General features: G+C 39.8%; 1 protein-coding gene across 4 annotated transcripts in view; it reads left to right on the top strand.

The window, feature by feature from the left end:
* Nucleotides 1-25,032, top strand: part of LOC139954555 (A disintegrin and metalloproteinase with thrombospondin motifs 9-like) — a 190,804-nt gene that overhangs the window by 124,239 nt on the left and 41,533 nt on the right. For 3 of the 4 annotated variants that reach the window (XM_071954404.1, XM_071954405.1, XM_071954406.1), the window contains 21 exons: nucleotides 3,141-3,264; nucleotides 4,093-4,300; nucleotides 5,393-5,557; nucleotides 6,848-7,012; nucleotides 7,585-7,749; nucleotides 7,915-8,079; nucleotides 8,743-8,907; nucleotides 9,305-9,469; nucleotides 9,598-9,762; nucleotides 10,243-10,407; nucleotides 11,572-11,736; nucleotides 12,764-12,928; nucleotides 13,624-13,788; nucleotides 14,881-15,045; nucleotides 15,596-15,760; nucleotides 16,226-16,390; nucleotides 16,833-17,312; nucleotides 18,290-18,457; nucleotides 18,825-19,052; nucleotides 19,487-19,648; nucleotides 24,672-24,848. In XM_071954404.1, coding sequence (XP_071810505.1) covers nucleotides 3,141-3,264; nucleotides 4,093-4,300; nucleotides 5,393-5,557; nucleotides 6,848-7,012; nucleotides 7,585-7,749; nucleotides 7,915-8,079; nucleotides 8,743-8,907; nucleotides 9,305-9,469; nucleotides 9,598-9,762; nucleotides 10,243-10,407; nucleotides 11,572-11,736; nucleotides 12,764-12,928; nucleotides 13,624-13,788; nucleotides 14,881-15,045; nucleotides 15,596-15,760; nucleotides 16,226-16,390; nucleotides 16,833-17,312; nucleotides 18,290-18,457; nucleotides 18,825-19,052; nucleotides 19,487-19,648; nucleotides 24,672-24,848 — 3,857 coding nt within the window. The remainder of the gene's footprint in view (nucleotides 1-3,140; nucleotides 3,265-4,092; nucleotides 4,301-5,392; nucleotides 5,558-6,847; nucleotides 7,013-7,584; nucleotides 7,750-7,914; nucleotides 8,080-8,742; nucleotides 8,908-9,304; nucleotides 9,470-9,597; nucleotides 9,763-10,242; nucleotides 10,408-11,571; nucleotides 11,737-12,763; nucleotides 12,929-13,623; nucleotides 13,789-14,880; nucleotides 15,046-15,595; nucleotides 15,761-16,225; nucleotides 16,391-16,832; nucleotides 17,313-18,289; nucleotides 18,458-18,824; nucleotides 19,053-19,486; nucleotides 19,649-24,671; nucleotides 24,849-25,032) is intronic. The other variant, XM_071954407.1, reaches the window with a different exon arrangement.

A 25,032-nucleotide genomic window follows, 5' to 3' on the forward strand; every position in this document is an offset into this window, starting at 1 on the left:
TAAAACCTGACTGAAACCATTAGCTAGCAATAATTGCACATTCTCCTGGTGATGACTAGAGCAAGCTAGTCGAAACGTTGAGACCAATTAAGAACTCACTCCGCGGGGGTGAAGATAATAAAGATCTGCTTAAGTAGTAGTCCCAGCTGAGTTTTCTTTCAAGAAAAGAAAGAAAGTCACAGAAAATTATAGAGAGGAACAGATTGCTGAAAGTTGCGTTCAATTTTATGGTGACCAACTGAGGAATTCCCCCAAGCTTTAAAAAAAATTCCATCGCCGTTGCGTGAGAAAAAGTAGGTTTTTTCCTTCATTCTCTTGACTCATTAAAATCAGTCGCACGAGGGGAAACTGCGATGTTCTTGTTATGACCTGTGGTCATCTGGATCACACAAAAACAGGTTATGTGTGGTTTCTTATTTCCAACCAAATACTAGGCGCGACCACCGGTCGCAAGGATTTTATTCGGAAAAGGGAGCTTACCGATCAAACCAAAAATTTAGTCAAAACATCTCAAAGTTTGTGTCTCCCCCCTCGGTTCACCTCAAACGTTTCAATTTGACTACGGCAAAGGTTGAAGATGGATTAAGACATTAGTTTGACATCCTGTTTACAGGCAATTATACATCTGTCTTTTTTTCATGAAAAATAGCAGGTTTTGAGGTGTTTGACCTATGGATTACAGACAATTATTAGAAAACTTTTTCGATGTTATATGAAAGCATTTGTTGTTATTGTTTTTTGATTTAATTTAAGGAGAAAGGAAAATGACCATACACAATTAGGCAAGAAGTGTTGCGTGTCATGGCTGAGCGGTCTAGGTCACTGAAGTCAAAGTTCGGTGTGAGTTTGAATCCCGGTCATTAGACTTTGTGCCCTTGAGCAACATGCTTACTTTGCCATAAGTTGCTTCTTTTCACTGAAGGGTGTAAAATGAAATGAAAAATATGTAACACAGCAAATGAAAGTTTTGTTTTGAAAGTTTAAAGAACTTCCTTTGCATATTCTTAGGCAATGATTTTTCTGAGAATGATAAATTCATGCCAAGATTTTCACACACAACGAGCACCTGTAGACTGAATCTGATGGTGCGAATTGAGGTCATTATTAATGTACTACCTTGTCATTCTCTTAATGATTAGTGACACAAATATCTACCTATCCTTTCCATCTTACACTTGTTTGTTAAGTGTCATGTTCACCCCTCCTATGTTCTTTTGCAAATCACAATTTGTGGTTGTTGAGACAGCTGCAGTGCTATCACTGGTTGAGTGTTATTGCATGATGTATCGCACACCCTCTTTCATTGATTTTTTAACCACACTGTCTGCATAAGCATCACCTGTCTTATTCTTTCAATCTTTCTGTATAACAGCGCACCATTCGATTTATGTGGTCTTTTCTGAGATTGGTTTAGTTGATTGCTGTTTTTTCCTGTGCCAATTTTTTTTTTATTTTTACCCCGAAGTACCAACTACAACCAAATTTTCACTGAAATATCCTCTCACTTATTTATTGTCTGGATTGGTGCACTTTGTTGTTTTTATCTGACCTGGTTTATTCCCCCACCCCACCCCACCACACTTTTGTCAACTTTGTTTGGCGCATGCCAGAAGCTTACGTTGCACTATGTCTCTTAATGGAATTTTGTATTTACTGGATATTCATGTTGTCTATTCCTGCAACATGGTTGGATTAGGGTACATTAACTCCTTTCCGGTAAGTATAAACCTCTGTACCTTGTGTTTTTTCCTCATGTCTGTCGAACCTAGTACGGATTTGTGCTGGTATCAGGTGCCGGCAAGTTGTGACAGGTTCACCTCTGTGAAAAGTTCCTTGAACTTATTGATATACAGGGCTTGTTTGCACACTAAGCTAAGATTCATCTTGAGTTGTTCAAGATTAGCATAGTGATTTGTATTGTGACATCACACATTGGGCCACAGTGATTTGTATTGTGACATCACAATATGCTTAGTGATTAAGATTGATTTCCAGTAAAGCTGAATCTAAATCGAGCCTAGGGTGCAAAGAGCTAAGATTGATGTTAAGGTGTGTATCAATCTTAATTGATAAGCAAATAGTGATGTCACAATATAAATCACTAATACTGACAAGTCAACTTAAGGTTAAATCTAGTGCTTTGAGAAATGGGGCCTTGGATTAAGAGCCATGGCAGGGGAAGATAGTTCTCCCTATTCCCCCACCCTCCTCACTCCAAAATTGTTCCCAAATTGTTTCATAATACATGCATAGTATAGACCATTATAACCTTAGTTTACAAAAAGAGTTATCTTGAACATTCCTGGGACTTTCTGGCAGGCAGATACTGCACAGGTCATTTTGGAAAGTTTTACATTTTTTACAGCTAGACACGTTTTGAGATATACCCGGTTTCTTCATATTGAAGTTACCATTCAGTACAATCTCAAAAACAAGAGGAAGATTTAAATTTTACTTCTGTTGGGCTGTGTACAAATCGTGCCTGCAGAGAGTCCAGGGTGGATTTTACAAAAAGTTAAGACTAGTCTTATCTCGAGTTAGGATGAGTTACTCGACCATTCTTCAAGAAAGGGGGTTAGGGAGGGCAGAAAATAAAGTCGCCTGACCTTCAAAATACCAAGACTTGTTTGGTATGCCACTGGTTTGAAAACAAGTTTTTTGCAATAATGCAAAAGTTTATACTTTCATTGATACCGTTAATGTCTTCATGACTATAGTCAAGCACCAAAATATCTCACAGAAAACTTCATCCTCTACAATACTAGTCATTTTGAAGACTGTAGAAGGCTCCGCTGTGCTTCTGACGTCACACGCTTGGTTGTTCCTCGCTCCTACAAAAAGGCTGGAGACAATTTATTCTTCAATGCAGCTCCTAAGCTTTGGAACCAACTGCCCTGTGACGTCAGAGAAGCAGTGTCTACTTCGGTCTTCAAGCGGTCTCTCAAATCGCTTTTATTTCCCACTTAGCGCAACTAGTAGTTTTCATTTGCTATGATTTCTACTTATGTTATTTTGTTTTTCTTGGGAGGCGTTCTGTTCATTGTAGAGCGCCATAGAAATGTTTACTATTATTATTATTAATATTATTAATGATTAACTATCTCTAAAAAAGACCCACTTGCATATGGTTTTTGTTGTAGGTGAGAAGATCCGACCACTTCGCTGTCTGAGACAGAACGATCGCGTGGAGGTAGAGAGGGGCTATTGTCATAGCGACAGACCCGAGCCGCTCGCAGCTAAATGCAACACTGGTTGTGAAGTGAGGTAAGCGACTGGTGAGGTTTACACTGCCCCTATCGTACTTGAAAATCTCTGGTGTGGTGGCTCTGAAAGGTTGTGTAACATCTCAATATTTCGATCAGTATGCTCTGATCATCTTCAGGAGAAAGCTGGACTCGGCTGCTGTAGGCAGAGAGTACATGATGCACACAAAAACTGTTTGTCTTATATCTTCTCAATTTCTTTTAGAAAGATTTTAATAAACCAAATCTAGTCAAATTTATTTTCTAGAATTAGAGCATAGAGCTGCTTAAGTAGAATATATTTCTTAATATTTTCCTGCTAAGCAGATATTTTACACGTTACATGGTAGTTTAGCTGGTAACTTTATTCTGACAAGCATAATTTTGTTGGGCTTAGCTCCTTTTCCTGCTTAAGCATCTCTATAGAATTGGGCCCTGGTTTTGGCATGGAGCATAATGAATAAATTGTTCCTCATCTGAAACTTTGAAACCTATGAGTTTTTGTTAGTTTTCACTTCTTAGTGTTTTTGGTGTCTTGGCCAAGTGTTCCAGGGAGTTGGACTCAAGTTCTGTAATTTACAGAATGTGAGTTAGAATCCTGGCACAATCAGTTGTGACGCTTGAAATGCACTTTATCATAATTGCTTCTCTCTACCCAGGGGGTACAATTGGTACTGGCGAGAGCTTGGGAGTAACCTGTAATACACTGGCATCCTATCTAGGGGAACAGAAATATTCTCAGTCATTTAATGACAAGGAAATCGGGTATGAACACCGGCCTGATGAACCATTTTATGCTCAGGACAGACTTAACTTACACTTCTTGGTTCCTGTTCTGTTTTTTCAACAGGTGGCAAGTAACGGCTGAGAGTGACTGTTCATCAAGCTGTGGTACAGGGAGACGTACCCGCCGTGTCCAATGCATAAAGACTGTCGCCATGCGCCGTACCATCGTAGTGGTTGATGCCCACTGCAGCGACCAGTCCAGACCTGCTGAGGTTGTAGAGTGTCATATTGAATGTGAGATGGCTCACTGGGAGTACTCATCTTGGTCTCAGGTGTGTGTCTTTGTAAAAGATTTATTTTCTGCGAATGCAAAGCATTTTTGTCAATGCAGTGTATATTTCGCACGAGTTGAACACCGGTGAAGGCACATAACCATAATTGCTTTGTAAACAGAAGGGAAGGTAGTGCTATCTGCTCTATCAGCCAGGCTCCTTGTGGATGATACCCAGGCCTACATCCTTACAAACTTTAAGGGGGTAACCCTGTTTCAGCCTTGGGAAACAAACAATACAAAACAAAACAAACAAACCAACGAACAAACAAATATTGCTTGGATTAGGTGTGTGATACTTGCAGAAACAATACAACACCCGAACAAACAAACATTGCAAATTTATAATGTAAACCCTCAAAGAAACTTAAATATTTCAGCCAGCAAATATTTCATGTGAAGATTTTCACTTTGACGATCTTTTTTCCATGCAAGTTGCGTGTAAATCTGTGAACATTTATATTTTCGATCCTACCAAAGATATGCACTAGTGCTGGGCGAATAGTGAAATTTTGTTATTCGGATACCGCTGACCAACTATCCGAAATTAACCGGATATTCGAATAGTTTTTTTCGCCGCTAGAGGGCGCTTTGTGAATGAGATCTTCTGGGCGGATTGATATTAGTTTTAGACAGTGTCACTCGGTTCATTCATAAAAATGACCGGATCTAATTTAAAGATGGCGATTTGCTTTTTCTTTTGATCGTGGATGACTCTACGTGAAGGAAAACTTTTGTAATCTTTGAACAAATTACGTCAGAAATGTCATTGTTTTGACTCTTCACGGAGGTGAGCATAGTTAAATACTTAATTTATGCTGTTTTATGCTGTCTTAATAGACGTCCGCGGATATTCGGATATTAAAGAATATCCGGTTACTTGGTTGTAATTACAGAACTATCCGGTTTATAAATAGCTATTCGCGCCCTATGCGGATATCCGGTTAAGAAAAAAAAGGCATTCGCGGTTACGGATAGGAAAACCTATTCGCCATTAACCGGATATTCGAATAATTCGCCCAGGCCTAATATGCACACCCTTTAAATGATGAATATTTAGGCAACTATTTTATGTGATATTATTTCTTTTTAGTGTTCAAGATCCTGCAATGGTGGCACTCGTCGACGTAGCGCATCCTGCAGGGATTCTAATGGTTACTACACACCAGACAATAACTGTGACCGATCATCAAGGCAGACTGTAGAAAGGTGTAACACAGAGGAGTGTCCACAGTGGAAGGCTGAATCCTGGAGTGACGTGAGTTATAATCAATATAAAAGTCATACATAGCTCTTCTGTATATTCACCTGCCCATTTCAAAAGTATTCTAAATATCCAGGCACTTCAGTAAAGTGGATTAGTCCTCATGCTAAATGTACTGAAATTCAGCTGACTTCATTTCATTCACCGATTTATCTTCGTTGATACTGTATTTCAAAGCTGCCTAACTCTTTCTAAACCAATCTTTCCTTGTTTTGATGAACAAATTTGAAAATGTTCCTGATTATGGACCCCCCCACTATTATGTTAGAGTAATTCTAAATATCTTCCTGATTGTTGAATGCAGCTTGTATCTTCCTGATTGTATAATATAAATCTTCCTGATTTCAAGATGCAGCTTGGCAGCTGTGGCATTTACTGACAGTTGAATTCTTCTTGGTGTGGGTCTGTTGTGTTGTTATTTTAGCGTTTGAGAAAGACTCTTCAAGGATCGAAGCGTCAGGCCATTAACCATTCTTTGCGCAATTGAATTAGATCAGATTGATGGTTATACGGTGGTCTCTTTCGGTTAATGCAATTTTAATAATGTTTAATTGTGGTTCCACTTATTCCTTTGGGAGACTGAACGAGACTCACAAGATGAACTCCTTTTCAAATTGTTTCGACATAAATACCGTTAATAAAAAAAGGCTGTAAATTTGACAGATGTGTTGGGTGCTAAGAGCATGATTAAGTGGATGCTTTGCTTTCTATCAGTTGGAGGAAATGTTTTAAGTGAAACCATCTTCAGAAGAGGGTTGCATTGCTAAAGTAGATCGACCATTTTCTGACCAGATTTGCTAAAGTTTTTGGAACCGTTTTATTGTTTTCATCCTCTATAAATGTAGACGTATACAATAAAACTATCCTGTGAACAAAAATGATTTCAAAAGGTGGTAGTGTTTTGGAGATATTGCCGAAAATCCTAGCCGGTTATGTCCTTGCAGAAAGAATAATCTGTAATTGGATGACACAAACTGAGAAACATCTGACAGAAACGTTTCTCAGATTCAAATATTGGGGCATAAAAACTGATATATTTTTTCAATAACCACATTACTTTGAAGTGAAATGATTCTCAAAATGCCTTATACTTTAATAGTTGCTAGACTTCTAACCGACAGAGTTTTTGTTGCCCCTAATTTAAAGAGTGAACAAATTAGCTGAGCTTATAACAATCCTCTGATGAGCAAAAATTAGACAGATATCAGTTATACAACGTGCATGAGCCAAGTGTTTAGCTACTTTTTGTGCCCAATGCCTAATTGTTTTGTGTTCCTCTTGCAGTGTTCAGTGACCTGCGGGGACGGCAAGGTTCAAAGGTCAGTCCGATGTTATCGTGGTGCCCAGATGGTGGACTCATCTCAGTGTGACCAGTCCAGCAAGCTGGAAGAAGCCATGCCTTGTCAAATGCAGGAGTGCGCTGTCTGGCACCAGGGAGAATGGGGACCGGTGAGATACACTTAGACGGATAGGTTTTCTTACTCACGATCTATGTTCGCCAAACAACCATGAGGTTTTAGAATCATAATAAGCTAGTTGATATTACTCTAGAATTGCAAAGGTCATGGGTCCAAATCCTACCCAAGTAACATGCCTGTGACACATCGGTGTGTATGGGTAACACCAAAATGAATATTTGTTATCCCCCCGATGCAAATTTAATATCTATTAAATAAAGCTGGCAATTATAGAGCCTCTTTTGCCATAGGATGCAAAGCGCTTGGATGTCTCCAAAACAAATAAAATCACTACCAATTAATTAAGTAGGTCTTCAACAGATTCATGAATGATTTAAGTAAGTTTGCATTTCTGCAGCTATCTGTTGGTGAGCTGGTGATATTTCCAAAATACCACAAAATATATTAAGCGGTAGTTTAAAAAAATTGAAATCCGTGTTTCAAGCCGATTTGTTCTGAGCCAAATACAAATACATGTTTTACTTGAAACAATTCCTAATTTAACAATCTTGAAGAGTGTATAGAGAGGTAACATTCTCATTCTGTTTGGGTTTTCAACAACAGTGCTCAGCAACGTGTGGTCAAGGAACTGTACAGCGATTGGTAAGCTGTCTCCATGGGAACCAAAAGGTGGACAGTATCCAGTGTGGACTGAGTTTCATGCCGGAGACTACAAGGTCATGTGAGGTCACCGAATGCCCGTTTTGGCAGCAGGGGGAGTGGGGCTCGGTAAGAAGATTTTCGCTTGAGAGTGTTTGCCCCAAATCTTTTGAGAGATTTTGTAACATTTGCTTTGATATCTTGGTTATTCCTTTGAAGGTCTTCTCTCTTTGATATTTGGTAACGAATTCCACAGCAATATGTTAACTTAAATCATTGCTCTCTCTTGAACAGTGTTCAGTTTCTTGCGGCCAAGGTGAGAGACAGCGGTTAGTCAGCTGTTACCTTGGTAACTACATCGTTGATTCAGACCAATGCAACCAATTCACCGAGCCAGAGACAACAGAACTTTGTGATGCTGGAGAGTGTACATCATGGCGTGCAGAAGATTCTGGACCAGTAAGAAGGCATTCCAATATAGACCCCCCCCCCTCCTTTTGTAAATTTTTATCATACCCTTAAACAGCTACCTGAGCGGAATGTTTTCAACAGAAATGGTATTTTTACTTGTTTATAATGCACTTGTTCACCATTTTAATGTAATTTTGATATGTGTACACTTCTGAACTTTTCGTAATTATCGATCAAAAAATCAGGCCCCTACCTAAAGGTTTTTTGAAAAACTAAAAACACTTCTGCCGTTGAGAGCAGGCGTCAAAGGACAATGCCGCTGACATCATTTGTGGGAGTTTGCTTTGTTATACATCCACGCTGCAACAAAGCGGCTTTATCTACTTATGACGTTTTGAGAGTGATTACGTAACGGGGCTTTTCGCAAATCTCGCAGAAAAGCTGTGGATAAGGGCATACAAAATGGTTTTTTTTTTACACAATTGAAACCTATTTATAATCATATGACTCGATTTCCTTATTCATCGAAAACATTTTAAGTGGAATTCAGCAAAGTTCACAACTTGACATTTTCGTTCAAGCAGGTCTTTAAAAAAGCAATTGTTGATCTCACTTTTGAAGTAGCTGATTTGAAGCTTAGCTTGGTGCCAAATATAGCGAAAGTTTGCTGGGGATGATTTTTGACATTGACATTTTGCAAAATCTTTCCAGTGTTCGGTGACGTGTGGCCAGGGCCAAAGACGAAGACGTATTAGCTGCTACCAAGGCAGTCACCAAGTAGACGTCAGGCATTGTAATTCGGACCAGAAGCCAGATGTGGTTTTGCCGTGCGTTTTGGATGAATGTGCACGCTGGCAGCATGGAGAGTGGAGTCAGGTAATCAGCTTTTAAAAAAATACAAACGAATGAGATTGCCCTACTTCACAAGGCCACAGACAGCCACTCCAAGGTGAGGGCTACACTCGATTGATTTGGGTGATCGACCCAAAAAAATTACTACCAGGGGCATGTTGCCAAATGCTCATGGGGCTGTTGTCACCTTCACAGTCCATAACGATGATTTTCTTTTAGAATGGCATGATCAAGAGGTCTAGCTGTACCGGTGTTGTCAGACTGTCAGTTTTGGTTCTGATCTTGGCACTTGTGTCCTCGAGCAAGACACTTGCGTTACAGATAAAAGGAAAAAAAGCTCTGCAACAAATTCAAATTGCTCAGCAAGAAATCTTTCAAGCTGATTGTATAATTTACCATTGGTGCCATATTGTTTCTGCAGTGTTCAGTAACCTGCGGGGAAGGGAACCAACAGCGTCAAGTGAGCTGCCATCGTGGTACTGAGAACGTTCATGATAGGGAGTGTGATGTGGCCGTGACGCCAGCTTCTACGAGACCATGTCAGATGGCAGAATGCACCGTCTGGAAGCATAGTGACTGGGGACCGGTGAGACTAAAGCCCTGTTCATACATGTACTCCCTGTGAATGCAAATGCGAAACGGTATTTGACGTCACACATTTGCATTTGTGAAACCAATAGTTAGACCTTTTATTATTTTTCTTCTCTTTGTTAGTGTTCGGGAAGTTGTGGCCAAGGCGAGAGGCAGAGATTCATCGGCTGTTACCAAGGCAACCGAGAGGTTGAAGGGAACCAGTGTGACCAATCCAGGAAGCCTGATACAGTGATATCATGTGAGATGGCCGAGTGTCCGGTATGGCACCAGGGAGAGTGGGAACCGGTAAGACGAACCTCAAAATTTATTTAAAGCCTGCGAGAGTGTTAAAGCCATGTCACTCGAGGGAATTTTACTGGCAAACAGTTCTGTGCCATCTCCAAAGAGAAAATATATATTCATATGGTGAAAGTTCATATTTTTTTGCTTTGGATCAAAAGACACTGTTTGAAAAGTTTCTCATGTGCCACCAAAGTTGTCCAGTTGCATGCAATGCAGTTGAATGCCTCCAAATTGCCTTAAAAAATTGCCTCATGTGACAAGGCCCTTGGCCAATAAAACCTCTGTCCATATAGAACCTCTGGCAACCGAATAAAATGGCTTTTTGTTTTATATTTTAAATCAGAATCAGGGAATGCAATAATCAATTTATTTTAACTTAACTACTTTTACTTAACAAAGGGTTGCTGAGCTATTTGAGGAATATTTTATAACTTAAAAAGCAGACAGCAGAAAATTTCCTTAATTTAAGAGATTGTTTTTTAGTGTTCTGCAAGCTGTGGTCAAGGGGAGAGGCAACGAGAAGTTAGCTGTTACCAAGGCAACCGTAAAATGGACATCACACACTGTGACTTGAGTGTCATGCCCGATAGAGTTGTACCATGTGATCTCCCAGAATGCAGCCGGTGGAAGCATGGAGAATGGGGGCCGGTAAGATATGAAAAGGGCAAAGTCTGTATAGATGGATTGCGCGTCATTGACCACCATCTTTAATGATAAACAATGGAATACTGCTCTCAAGGCAACTCTCAGTCAATGATACTCATTCACGGTCGCACAACTCGTCAATGATGGCGGCCAACTGAAAAGGAAACTTAATGGGTGTTCCATAACTTTGGATGTTCTTATTTCTATGAAAATGTTCCCACTGCTGTTGGAATGCCATTCTGTTACACACATCAGGCGTTTATGGTGTACACACAAGGCTTTCACTTGTATCGGCTTCAAAGCTGGCATATGTTTATGTGTAAACATTCATTTTGATTAGATTTGAATTGGTTTAGGAAACATTCCAACACAGCCAAAAAGGCTGAAAATCTTAAAATTTTAATGAAAAACAGATTATTATAACAACAAGTTCTAATTCAAATACAAGAATGCAAATCAATAAGCATGAAGTCTCAACAGCGTGCTTAGACAGAAATATTGAAAAAACGAGGAGGGGATACGTAGGAAATACATTCTAAGAACCTTATTGCGCTGACATGTTCTGTTCTGTTAATTTTTCAATACAATGATCGTCTGATAGATACATATTTTTCGGGGGATGAGTTAACCAACATCTTTGACCAAAGTTTGTGACCTTTTAAATGATTTGGGTACTTTTTCAAAATGTCCATAGATTTACATTAAACTTGCAGGGTTTGAAGATAGTGATAGTGGAAAGCTTCCCTTCAAATATTTCCTACTGAGGTGCTGTAGTTTTTGAGAAATGAGTAAAAAAATGTCATGAAAATACGTTTGTAAATGATTAAAATAATTTTCATCTCATGAGACGAAAATTATTTTCATGACATTGTTTTACTAATTTCCCAAAAACTACAGCACCTCAGCACTTAATATTTTCAGGGAAGCTTCCTACTATCATTATCTTCAAACTGTGTAAGTTTAGTGTAAATCTGTGGACATCGTGTTTTTTGTCCTACAAAAGTTACATAGACCCTTTAAGAAAGGCAAACAACAGTTAATGGCCTGATGTTTCTGAACCTAATAGAGTATTTGCGAAGGGTTTCTAGCAATAGGACAATGAAGAGTGGTTAAATACTTTTTTTTCTTTCTTTAAAGTATCTATTTCTTGATTTTATTTTTGGATAGTGTTCTGGAAGTTGTGGCCAAGGCGAGATGCAGAGATTCATTGGATGTTACCAAGGCAACCGAGAGGTTGAAGGGAACCAGTGTGATCAATCCAGGAAGCCTGATACAGTGATATCATGTGAGATGGCTGAGTGTCCGGTATGGCGCCATGGAGAGTGGGAACCGGTAAGAGGAACCTCAACATTTGTAAAGCCATTAAGGATGAGAATTGAAACGTTAGCGATTTTTGTTACAAATTTCTATTAGTGCCATATACTTCTGAACCAAGCATTTCAATTCAAATCACATTTATTTCCACTAACACATTTCCAAAAATTACAGAACTACATTGTAATGCATAAAAGACAGAATAAGAATAAACTAGCAGGAAAGCGCGTGGAGGCAGACCCCAAAAAAGCAATGCGTTTGTAACATGGCTTGACATGTCTAATTCGAATTGAGGTGTCAAACTTTATAGGCCCTTTTCCATGCTGGTTGGCATGGACGGCCGAACGTCAGCAAACCATTAAATTTCAGTTCAAAATTTCTGCAAACTTCCATTTAAAAAAATACATCCCATGACTAGATGCTTTGTTTCTAACAAATTAAACACTTATTTTGAATTTTTATGAAACATTGTTACAAACCGTGGCTCCCTGGTTGTTGCTTTGCATTTATGGCTTTCCATGAATTTCCAAGTTTGGTTGGTGAACTCTTGGGCTTTGACGTTGGAATAAAAAGGTCTATAGTAGTGCCATCTCAAGGATTTAATCGAGCAGCCAAAGTCTAGAAACCCTCTTAATAAGCAGCTGGCACAACAGTCACCATATCTAAGGTTTGACTGCATTGAAATGGTAGAATACACTCAAATATATCTTGAAGTATTCTAACTTGTGCACTAAACTTTTTTCTGGCCTGGTCTCTTAGATGATTATAAGTTGTTTTTTTCCGCCTATCGACCCAATTCACCATCAAGGCCCAATTTCATAGAGCTTTTAAAGCACAAAAATTAGCTAAGTGTTACAAAATTACAGTTACTAGAATCAGGTTACCAGAAAAACAACCATGTCACAAGTACAATTTGTGACTTGTATCCTGCTATAAAATTGGGCCCTGATGTTATCACCAATAGCAGACCTTGGGCAGACAGTGGCCGAGGGTGACAACAAATTAGGTGTCAATAAGAAATATTTTATTGCCGTCTTTACTTCAGTGTTCTGCTAGTTGTGGTCTAGGAAAAAAGGAAAGAGAAATCAGCTGTTACCAAGGCAACCGCAAGATGGACTACCTCGACTGTGATTTGAGCCTGATGCCCGAGACCATCATGCCCTGTGACCTCCCTGAATGCACCTTGTGGAGACACGGAGAATGGGGACCGGTAAGAAACTATGGAAGACCTTTTTTGAAGAAGTAGGTGTAGTCAGCAGAAATGTGTCCTGAGTAATTTCTTTTCAGAACCAAATGAGAGAAAAAAGAAGTAAAGTTAAGCCCGGTTCATACTTCCTGCGAATGCGAATGCAATAGGAATGTTGACGTCACAAATTCGCAACAAAATTCGCACTGAGTTGAGTTGCACTCAACCCACTTGCGAGTATCGCTGCGAGAGGAGAGTTGTGACGTCAAATTCGCTTTGCATTCGCATTCGCATGAAGTATGAACCGGGCTTTAGTCTGCTGCCACCTAGTGTCCAAAAAGCAGCTCATTGATAAGTGGGTTTTGACTTCTAGTAACAGGGGGATGGCTGTCACTAACATCCGTTTCAGACAGGTGCTCTAGAGTCGCGCCGTACCCAATTCTGAATGAAGTACATAAAAACATCTGAAACAGTTAGGAGCGACTGGACGCACTAGAAATCGTAAGATCGACTGTTGTTGTTCGGATTGACCCTTTAGCGCCTTGCTTTCAGACGTTGACCTTTTCATGAGCTGAGCCACTGTAGATGTTATATTATATTTGCCTGTCTGAAACCAAAATTTGTTTTGTTCGACCTAGAGTTAATTGCTCCTGATCTACTCTGTGCCTGCCTAAAACGGGTGTAAGTTTAACAACCCTCTCTTTTTGTTTTCCCCCCAGTGTTCTGTAACCTGCGGTGAAGGGGAGCGTCGAAGGTCAATCCACTGTCACCAAGGGAATGAGGTTGTATCTAATGAGCAGTGTGATGTCACATCAAAGCCGAGTGCCGTCAGTGCATGCAGGAAGACTGTTTGCCCAGTATGGCGTGAAAATAACTGGGGAGAGGTGAGGACACTGATGTTTCTCCTGAAGACAATAAAGAGTATTCTGATCGAAACGTTGAGTTGTCAATCACCAGTTGGTTTGGAAGCCAACACTACTCTCAGAGATATACACATTGTGCTTCCGCAAACCTCACCTGATTTTACTCACACCATGCAAAGTTTCAAATCCTACGAATTGATGTTTCTGTTGCAAGTCCTTAATTAATTTCTTTGTTTTTTTAATACTCTTAGACAAATTCGAATTCCCTCATTCTGTATTGAGAATAGATTTTTTAAAGGCAGTGTACACTAATGGTAATTACTCAAAATAATTATTAGCATAAAACCTTTCTGGGTGACAAGTAATGGGGACAGGTTGGTGGTATAAAACATTGTGAGAAACGGCTCCCTCTGAAGTGCCATAGTTTGGGAGAAAGAAGTAATTTTCCACGAATTTGATTTCGAGACCTCAAGTTTAGAACTTGAGGTCTCGAAATCAACCATCTAAACGCACGCAACTTCATGTGACAAGGGTGTTTTCTTCTTTCATTATTATCTCGGAACTTTGATGACCGATTGAGCTCAAATTTTCACAGGTTTGTTATTTTATGCATATGTTGAGATACACCAACTGTGAAGGCTAGTCTTTTACAATTACCAATAGTGTTCACTGCCTTTAAATAGTCTTGTTTCTTCACACGTGCCGTTGCTTGAGAAATTACTGCATCATGGGAATTAGACAACATGGCTCAGTCATCGCAAAGTGGGTTCCAATTCCAGTCATGACACTTACTTGGCCATTAATTGCTTATCTCAACCCAGGTTTAAAAGTTGGAATCTGATAGGGCTGAGCCAGTATTGTTTTGGATTAACCCCTTGGTGCTAAACTAAGCAGCTTGGGGTTGTTTGCTCCCCAAGTAGCTGATAAAGATTGAGAAATGGTCTATGTGTGCCTGATGAACAGGGATAATAATGTTGTAAAGTGCTTTAATATAGCTACTAGAAAAAAAATATGTTTATAGAAATATAATTGTTTAACTATTTAACTATTAAGGTTTTGTTTATCAGATTATATTTAATTGGCTCATTCTGTCAAATTTTGATTTTGATACAGTGCTCAGTAACGTGTGGTCTAGGACAGAGGCAAAGAGGGGTCAACTGTTACCTAGGCAACATTGAAATCGAAGCTAGTCGCTGCGACACATCCGTGATGCCGGAGACAACGAGGTCATGTGAAGTGACGGACTGTGCTCATTGGTTCCATGGTGAATGGGCTCAGGTGAGGTCATAATTTATGAAGAAGTTGTTGTTGTTCTTGAAGAGCACAAGTAAAAACATTGTATTGGTCATTTATATTCCCCCCCCCCCCCCAGGTTTGAGTCACTCTAGTTATCTTTTCTGGTCCGTTGAGTTGTTTGTTGGCTTTAGTTCTGTCCTTCGTAATAGCTTAGTGGTTTCTTTGCTGCCTTTCACCCTGGACTGTTTGTCCATACTTACCAGTCTTTGCCTACTGATGGCTCTACTCCTGCCCCTTGCTAGACATGCCTTAGTCTAAACACTCTCGCAGTTTAATTATTTTGTTGGTTTGACGCCCAATCTGTATGACAATCTGTGATCGATTTATGAGCTTCCTCCAGAATATTATCAGCTTTATAAGTTGTTGCGTCTTTATCAGCAAAATCAAGAACTTGGGTTAAGCAAGGAAAACATTTTGAGAGCAAGACTTGAACCTGCTACCTTCAAAATAATGTGCCGTCAAGTCCTATTGTTGCTGGTCTGCCTAAATGTAACCTATCCATTAAATCCTATTTGTCGTTCTCTGCTTTCAGTGTTCAGTGACGTGTGGCCAGGGGGAAATGCAGCGGAGAGTCAGTTGCTCATCTGCCGGTCAGAATGTGGATATCACCCAGTGTGACCTGTCCCTCATGCCAGAGACTGTCAGGGCATGTGAGGTGATAGGGTGTCCAACCTGGGGAGTAGGGCCATGGGATGAGGTAAGATTGAAGGATTAAGAAAAAACATTATGAGAAATTGTTTAATATCAAAAGGCCACAGACAGCCACTTCAAGGTGAGGGCTATACACTTAACTGATTTGGGCTATCAACCAAAATCAACTGCCATAAAAGGCATGTTGCCACTTACTCCTGGGCTGAAACAGTGATACTCCCTTCACTGTTGGTAAGGATAGGCATGGGTATCGTCCGCTATGAGCCTGGCTGGTGGAGCAGGATGCACTACCTTCCCTTCTTTTTTAATGAAGCAATTATGGTTAAGTGCCTTGCTCAAGGGCACAAGTGGAATTACTGGGATTCAAACCCATACACTCTGCTGCTGACCAGCCTAGAGCATGGGTTCGATGAACTAGACCAATCGACCACAACACGCATTGTGACCTGTCTCTGTTCTTGTTTCTCAAATACTTTGAGTATTTCTCTTTCATCCTACTCTCTGTACTCAGTGCTCAGTGACTTGTGGAGAGGGAGAGGTGCAGCGTAGAGTGAGCTGTTACCAAGACAACCGCATCGTCAGCTTGGCCCAGTGTGACCTGACATTGATGCCAGCCCAGTCCAAGCCTTGTTCGCCGGCTGATTGTCCTCTATGGAGACATGGTGATTGGGGACCTGTGAGTTTTTTATTGTTCAGCAGATTCTTGTCAAGTTTTATCTTATTTAGTTATTGGTGTAAAGTTGTCTCTTGTAGAGGTAGAAATTGTTGATGCAAAATGCAGGGGTTTGTAAGGTGAGGCAAAGAGTTGGAAGATAATTCTGATGATTACTTCTTTATTTTATAGCTTTATTTGTACACAAGATCCAATTATGTCTAAACTATATCAGGGTTCGAATTTGGGGGACATATCCACAAGACTGCAGGGCTTGTTGCTCAAAAATTTTACTGGACCAGAAAATTTGTTACAAGACTGTAATCAAAATGAGGAGAACATTATCTACACAGTTTCACATTTGAGTTGTTATTGGAACAAGCCAAAATGTTACTGGCCTAATAAGATCACTGGCCTGTGGTCTAGTGTTAATTTTGAGCCCTGTCTGTTTCTTTTTGTCTTGCAGTGCTCGGTATCCTGCGGTCAGGGCTACCAACTTCGAGGTATTCAATGTCGTCACACTAACGATACCCCACTACCAGACTCAGAGTGTAGTCTAGAAGATCGGCCGCCCAAAGAGCAGAACTGCCAAATGCCAACCTGCCCATTTCCCACCAAACCGGAAACCAATCCACCCACAACCCTCCCACCAACGTACCCACCAATCAAATCCACCTCATCAACGGTACCTCGTATTAACACACCGGTATCATCCGCACGAAGTGTGCTTCGTAGACCAACGCCCTCGTCATCGCAGAATCCCCAACCCGGGCCGACCTATAACCAAAGAGGGTCGGCTTTACTGGATGTGCCAAGCGTGACGATCAGAGGGCCGTCTGAGCGGAAGCCGGTGCCCAAGTCATCACCAGTAACCGCTATGGAGGTTCTTAGGGAGACACCATGGATGAGATTCAGCAGTCAATGGAGAACGGGGATGTGGACTGAGGTGAGAATTATGTTCTATAAAAATAGTAATAATTGGTTTTGATATAGGACTTTTCACACCTGAAGGGCGTTTCAAAGCACTTTCATTAGTACTCCTGGTCACTGGGCCATTTAATTCATTGCTTTAACCCTCTCAGCTTCCTGGGGAATGTAAAGCCTGTACTGCTAAATATATAGCGCACTAAGCTGAATAAATCTTAAGAACCATCTCTGCCCCCACATATACCCATTTACCCCATGGTTGAGAGAAGCAGTTATAGTTAAGTAACTTGCTCAGGGACCCAAGTGTCACGACCGGGACCTAAACCCACACCCTGCTGAACAGAAACACCAGAGCTTAAGTTCATGTTCTTATCCGCTCGGCCACAACACCCTTCAAGGACTTGCAATTATAAGGTTGTGGGTTCGAATCCTACAAGCTAACTGTTGACTAGAATAAGTATTGTCATCTAGTTACTGATCCACAAAGTCTGGATTTGCGCAATTCATTACCATAGACATTAGACAAATGTTTGTATAAGAGAGATTGTGTATATAATCCCCTTGTTGGAGTTTGTCAGATACAGCAGTGATACATGTAGACTGTCAGGGGCCATTGCTTCCAGCCTCAATTTGGATATATTTTTTTGGGGGAAGAAAAACAACATGTATTTTTAAGCAAGATAGCCAAAGCAATTTGTATTGTATATTAAAACACCCCTTACAAAAATTTTGCCTTTTCATTGGTTAAGAGCTTATCACATGATATGTCTTAAATTTACTAGAAACTTGGCGGTCGTGTGATAGTCGTTTGCCATGCAGTAGTAAAAACAATTACATGGCGCGGGCAGTACCCAAACGTCTTTTTACCAGACCTTGAACCCAATCATTTGTGCGTCTGTGTAACCATAGCACTCAAAGCAGTCAATATTTGTAAACTTGTATATGACTAGCAATAAACCAAAGCTGATCTAATATAATCTAATCTTGTTCACTTAGTGCACATCCACATGCGGCTATGGAACTCGTGAGCGATATGTAAGTTGCAGAGATCGCTATGGTTACATCTCGGAGGAGACAGATTGCGACATCGAGCACCGCCCTCCAGCCATTCAGCAATGTCAGAGTAAACCCTGCCCTCACTGGAGAACCGGCCAATGGAATCAGGTATGAGAATTTTTGTTTATTTTGAAGCAGCTATGTGAAATAGGGCCCTGGACAGTTTGATCAGTTTTCCTAAATCCATTATGGGGTCAAATTAATTGTTTATTTTATTTGATAGCAGTTTCTTTTTCTTCAGCTGCGCCACACATCTAGAACTCTCTACCACTTTAATCTTAGATTTTGTCTTTGTACCACAAAATACAAATCTCTTCTCAAAACTTATCTTATGTCACAGGTTTTCAAGGATTAAGTTTGTTGTGTCTGTTTTCTTTGTTTTGTTTTTGGTTTACTGCGCCTTGAACACCCAGCAGTTTTTTACCAGCGTTTTTTGTTTTTGTTTTTTTTACCATTCAATGTTTTAATCTTCCAGTGTTCTGTAACATGCGGAACTGGCAAGTCCTCACGCTACGTAGCCTGTGTCAACAGCGATAACTCCATTGCGAAGGATGAGGAGTGCGATGTGAAGATCAGACCCAAGGACTCTGAAGTGTGTAGCAACCAGGAGTGCTTATCAGAGCAGTTTGATGCATCAGGGATGTCAGGAGACAGAGGGATTGGGACAGTCAGAGGAAAGTGGAAGACTGGACCATGGAGTAAGGTGAGTGTTTCTACGGAGAAAATTAATTGTATCACTTAAAGGCAAACTATGTTTGGGTTTTGGAATCATTCTGTTGTTATAATTTTATATAAATGTAGATGTTTACATCAAAGAGATTCTTTGAAAATTCATGTCAAGAGGTGGTCGTGTTTTTGAGACATCCCGAAAATACTGAGCAAATAATGTCAACGCAGAAGAATTATCCCTATATACTATTTCACAATCTGACAAGCATCATCTCACATGCAAATATTTTGGCACAAAGTCTGGAGATATTTTGACATGACTGCACTACTTCGAAGTGAAAATGTTTTTCAAAATGCTTTATACTATCGAAAGCTGCTGTAAGCTTCTAACCAATAGTTTTTTATTGCCATTAATTCTCTAAGAGCGATTCCCAAACGTATACCTTCCCCTTTTATTTCTGTATACAGTGTTCATCCACCTGTGGGAGCGGTCTGCACCAGCGGGTCATCTTCTGTCAAGATGAAAATGGAGATTCAGATACATGTAGCGAAGCATTGAGACCACAAAACATAGAAGTTTGCAATACTGGTATACACTGCCCACGGTGGAGCTTCGGCGACTGGGGAACGGTAAGAAATATTACTCTCTCTCTCTCTCTTGTTAAAGGAACATTACAGAATTGGTAAGAAAAACTCATCTGAGATCAAAGATTTGCATAAAACTTACAAAGTATAATGATGATGATAGTTGAAAATATCTCTTTAAATATTCTGTCTGAAACGTCATATTACTCATATAAACGTCATGTAAAATGTCATAGAAACTTCATAAATAATACTAATTTCCCGTTTGGAGTTTATCACTCAGTGTCGTGCAAAATGTTTAATCAGTTTTGTTCATTATTTCTTCGTGACCCACATGGCCGATCGATCTCAAACTTCAACAGGTTTGTCAGTTTATGTATATGGTGGATTACATGTGCTTACTCTGCTAGCAACTGTTTCGTTTGCAAAAACTAATTCTGTAATGTTCCTTTAATGAATTTATTTCTTCATTTAAAAAAAAGAATTATGTAGTGGTGTGACACTTGTGCCCACAATAAAGCCTAGGCATTGGCAAAAACGGGTTACTGATCAAAAATTGATGCAAAGTTTACATTGTTGTGAGTGGTGCCCCGCTCACTCTTTGCTAAGCTATGAAATTTGCTAAGCAGTAGTTTCTTCTTTACAGCGGTATAAAATTGGGTCAAGGCCCTCCATGCAAAATTAAAAATGTGTATACTTTTGCTGTTCTTGTTAGAGGAAGACACGTTCTGCTGTCAGGTTAAATAGTCGTCTCAATCAATTATTTTTTCAGAATTTTTGTGATTTTCCTTGATTTTCACTGATTTATCTTCTACTTAAACAGGAAGATAGGTGATTCTTTTTAAAACTGACAACTGACATCCCTTGATAACTGCCTTGTACCAGTTGAGTAGGTACTCCCTATATTTTATCTGCCGGCTAAGCAAAATGACAAACAAATTTGATAAATGCATAGAAACTTAGCAGTTTTTGTGATTGCAGTGAAAAAAAGTTTAAATCTTGCAATGATTTTTTAGTGGTAGGAGTAGTTTCTTGCACAATGTAAATCTGAATCCACAAATGAATAAAAACTGTAGACGTTTGAGATTATACTTGCAGTGTTACTATACTATTTGTAAGAATCAATCTAACATTTTAACGAGTAGTTTAAGAAAATGTTGGTATTCACATTTTTTTATCGGCGGCTGCACAGAAACAGTTTTACTAACAGGAAATGTAGAAGTATTAAATATACACTAGTACTCGGTTCTTCTATTGCGCACATTCTAGTAGCTAGAGCAAAGCACTTTACAACATTTCCCATCCCTGTAATCAGGCGTACTTAGACCATTCCTCACGATTTTTCAACTCCCTCGAGAGCATAAAACCTCAAGCTGCTGATATTAGCACCCAGGGGTTAATCAACACAACTCTTTCTCAGGTTCCAATTTATACACATTGGTTTTAAGAGAAGCAATTATGGGTTAGCGCCATTCCCATTGTTAAAGAAACTAAATGATTCAAAATAGTGTCCACAGTTGAAGGTGAATAAATTCACTGATTAAACTGCACCGGCAAAAAATATGTGCAAAGGTTTTTTTATTTTTAAAATAAATCTAATGTTTGACGGTCAGTAGAATGCAGGCATCAAACTTCTCAGTGATTTTTTTCAGCTTATTCCTCATTCTTTCTTGAAATCACTGTTTAAATGTTTATGTCCGCAGAAGCTCTTTTTATTTTTTTATTATCAAGTTTTAGATGAATGAGCAAACAAACTAACAAATATGAATTTTAGAATTAGAAAATAGTAAACAATTATAATACTCAGTTTTCATGTAGCGCTTTGTCTACTGGCAAAGTTTTGAGACCCATTTCTGTAGCACCTTGTGCCGGTTTTCAAGGTGATGCGGCGCAATCTGCACCCAACCATGCCAGAAACAGGGAGACTAATCCCCCTTCTCGTAACAACAAGTGTACTTGACTCCTTAACTGCAAGTATACAATTCACAGGAGCTATGGCTCTATGTCCCATCCGAAGGATGAACCAATAGTTTTTGTTTAAGGACAATGCAATGATCAAAACCGTACCCACACTCGGAATTGGGGTCAGGTGCACAAGACCGCTTGGCCATGAATTAGTGTGTGGGTCTTCTGACGCTACCTATGAACAAAAGAGGTCCACATAATGTCAAGACCTGAAACAATGTGGACCTAGACACATCCACTCAGAGTTGAAAAAAAGGATTCTCATTAAGTGTACACAACAAAGGAACCTCAACACAGTCAGTCACTTCAACACAGAGCTGAATGTTTATTGTGTTTGGTGTAAAACAAAATTGAGTAGTTTGATATCTGAGATAAAGTACCACAATATTCCCTTTAAATGTCTTGAAGATAAGTGATCAGTCTCTCCTAGATCTGACTGTCACCCTAAGGGGCTACGTTGATCAGTAACCCTACCCTTCAGTCACATACTAAACACAGAGGGGGTTGCACAAATATCATCACATCTATCCCACCATTCACTCTATAGGTGGAGGTCCAATAGCTGACCCTCATCAATAACCTGTCCAGTTGAATCACAATGAGCTGTATGCTCTCGCTACCTTCTTGTCAGTCTCAGATCCAGTAACATCAACCATAGGGGATGGTCCTGGGACAGATTGTATTGACACTACAGGCAGAATGGAATAAGGGAACTGTACAAGATCTGTATTATGAAGGGGAATATTTTCATAGGTAGCCTATGTCAATGTTTTCTTTAAAGGCAGTGGACACTATTGGTAATTTCTCAAAATAATTATCAGCATAAAACCTTACTTGGTGACAAGTAATGGGGAGAGGTTGGTGGGATAAAACATTGTGAGAAACGGCTCCTTCTAAAGTGACACAGTTTTTGAGAAAGAAGTTATTTTCCACGAATTTGATTTTGAGACTTTAGCGTTTAGCTTTCTAAACGCACACAACTTCGTGTGACAAGGGTGTTTTTTCTTTCATTATTATCTCGCAACTTCGATGACCGATTGAGCTCAAACTTTCACAGGTTTGTTTTTTTATGCATATGTTGAGATACACCAAGTGCATGAGAAGACTGTTCTTTGACAATTACCAATAGTGTCCACTGTCTTTAATCAAGAACATCAAATTCATACTGAATTAATTTGGTTTTACCCATATACACCGTATGTTTGAGCAATGTAGTACTTTCCCGAGCTCTGTGAAAAAAAGTCACATGTTTATTACTCAGGTATGATTAAAACCCACGACCTGTGCAGTGCTAGAGCAGTGTCTTACCAGCTAGACACTATACTTGTTAAGCAAGATGACAATAGAACGTCACTGTGGTCAAGTGGTTAGACTTCAGGACTTGCAATTACAAGGTTTTGGGTTTGACTCCCTCAAGCTAACCACTGATTTCACAATGACTTGGAATAAGTATTGCCATCTAGTTACTGAATCACAATTTCTTGATTTGTGTAAGTCATAATCATAGACATTAAACCAAGTTACTTTTGGGGTACGATGACCCTACCTTTAAAGGCACCGGACACGTTTGGTAATTACTCACAATACATTTGTATAAAAACTTACTTTGTAGCGACCACTGGAAAGCTGTTGACAGTTTAAATTATGGTGAGAAATGACTAATTCTATTTCTACCTCCATGCTCTGAAGTAAAATAGTTTTTGAGAAAGAGTTTTAGTTCTCTCTTCAGGCCTGCAGCCTTTCTTTAGGCATCTGTTCTTTCATTATTTTCTTGCAACTTCTTCTGCCAAAACTTTCACAGATTTGTTATTTGATGTATGTTGATGTTGTTGATACACCAAGTGAGAAAACTGGACTTTGACAATTTCCAAATGTGTCCAGTGCCTTTAAGTAGTGGTAGGAGTTGAATGCCATATTTAGTACAGTCTCTGCTTCTAGACACAGTTCTCTGCTACTATACACAGTTTACAAAACATGAAGGAAGAGAGAGGGAACAATGCTATAAGACCTCAATGCCAGCCCCTCAATACAAGTTATTCTCCAAACCCAGTACCCTAAAGGTGCCTGGACAATTAAATTATCCTACATATGAAGTCTTGAGTCGGCATGTTATCTCATACCTTAAGGGGTTAGGAATTCTGAATGGAGGAGGTCTGCTGTAGACTGATGGGTTTTCTGATTGAATTACCCCTGTCAGGATTTCCAGCCTCTGTCATGCGATGGTGGGTATAAGACCTCCAGGGGAAAAAAACTCATGTCAATTCCTGTGAACCTTCATGGGTAGATCTAGGGTTAATGAAAACTGAAAATGGGTAGGGTTTAGGAGGTAAGGGGTCGAGTCAGTGTACACCCCAGCCCAAAGAGGGGGCCAAAAAAGTGACAAATCATTATTTAAACGAATAAGGAATAAAGCATAATAGCTTGTCCAAAAAAAATTTGATTTCCTTTTTGTCTTTGTGTATTTTTGAACTTTTTTTGAAAATTGTTATAGTCAGAAGTAATGTATATTTTATAAATAATTGAAGTTTCGAGTCTAAGGTCAGTGGTAGGACCAATCTAAGCTAAGGCACCAGTGCTCCCTGGGCACCCGTGCTCCCTGGGCACCAGTGCTCCCTGGGCACCAGTGCTCCCTTGGCACCCGTGCTCCGCTTGTCCAAGGCACAACTCACTGGTCCACAAGTTCTAGGCACCAGTGGTCTGCAGGTCCTAGGTACCACTGTTTCTTAGGCCCTAAGCACCAGTGTTCCTTTGGCCCTAGGCACCAGTCGCACTCCATAGGCCCTAGGTACCAGTGTTCCGTTAGACCTGCGATTTTTTTGCGCCCGCAACAAACTGTCTGCAACGAGCAGATAAAATATGCTCATAGTTTGAAAGGATCTTTTGAAATCAAGGGGTTTGTTTCCCCCGAAAGTATCGAAGAACTCTTCAATATGTGTTGCAGCATGTTTATTTCAAATGTTGTTCCTTCAATATTTACTATCATAAAGTTCTCAAACAAGTTTCTAAATTCTGTCTCTAAACCAAAACTGAGAATCTTCTAGTTTTTAATATCTATACTCACATCAACATCCAAATTGACACCACTGTCCTTTTATCTACTCAGTGCTCAGCATCATGTGGTGGAGGCAGCAAGTCTCGGCTTGTCTTGTGCCGACTTCGGAGTGGTCGCACCCTCGCAGATGCCTCCTGCAACATCCTATCAAGACCAGTGGATACCAGCATGTGTGGCACCAGGCCCTGTGCAACTAGAGCCAGGTGGAACTCAAGAGCGTGGAATGGGGTAGGGAGATTCTGATGTTTTATTTTATTCAGTTTTGAAAAAAATAAAAAAAAGTGAATAGAGTTATCGGCAAAGTGAAAGCTGTATTTATCCCAATCCTTAACGACTCTTCAGGAGTGAAAGACCATTTGATGTGCTTGAATCTTTGTAAGGAAAAAAAGAGTTCACATTTTGTTGTAGTAAC

Source organism: Asterias amurensis, chromosome 2 (genome assembly GCF_032118995.1).
Source record: "Asterias amurensis chromosome 2, ASM3211899v1".
In the NCBI taxonomy this organism is placed as follows: domain Eukaryota; kingdom Metazoa; phylum Echinodermata; class Asteroidea; order Forcipulatida; family Asteriidae; genus Asterias; species Asterias amurensis.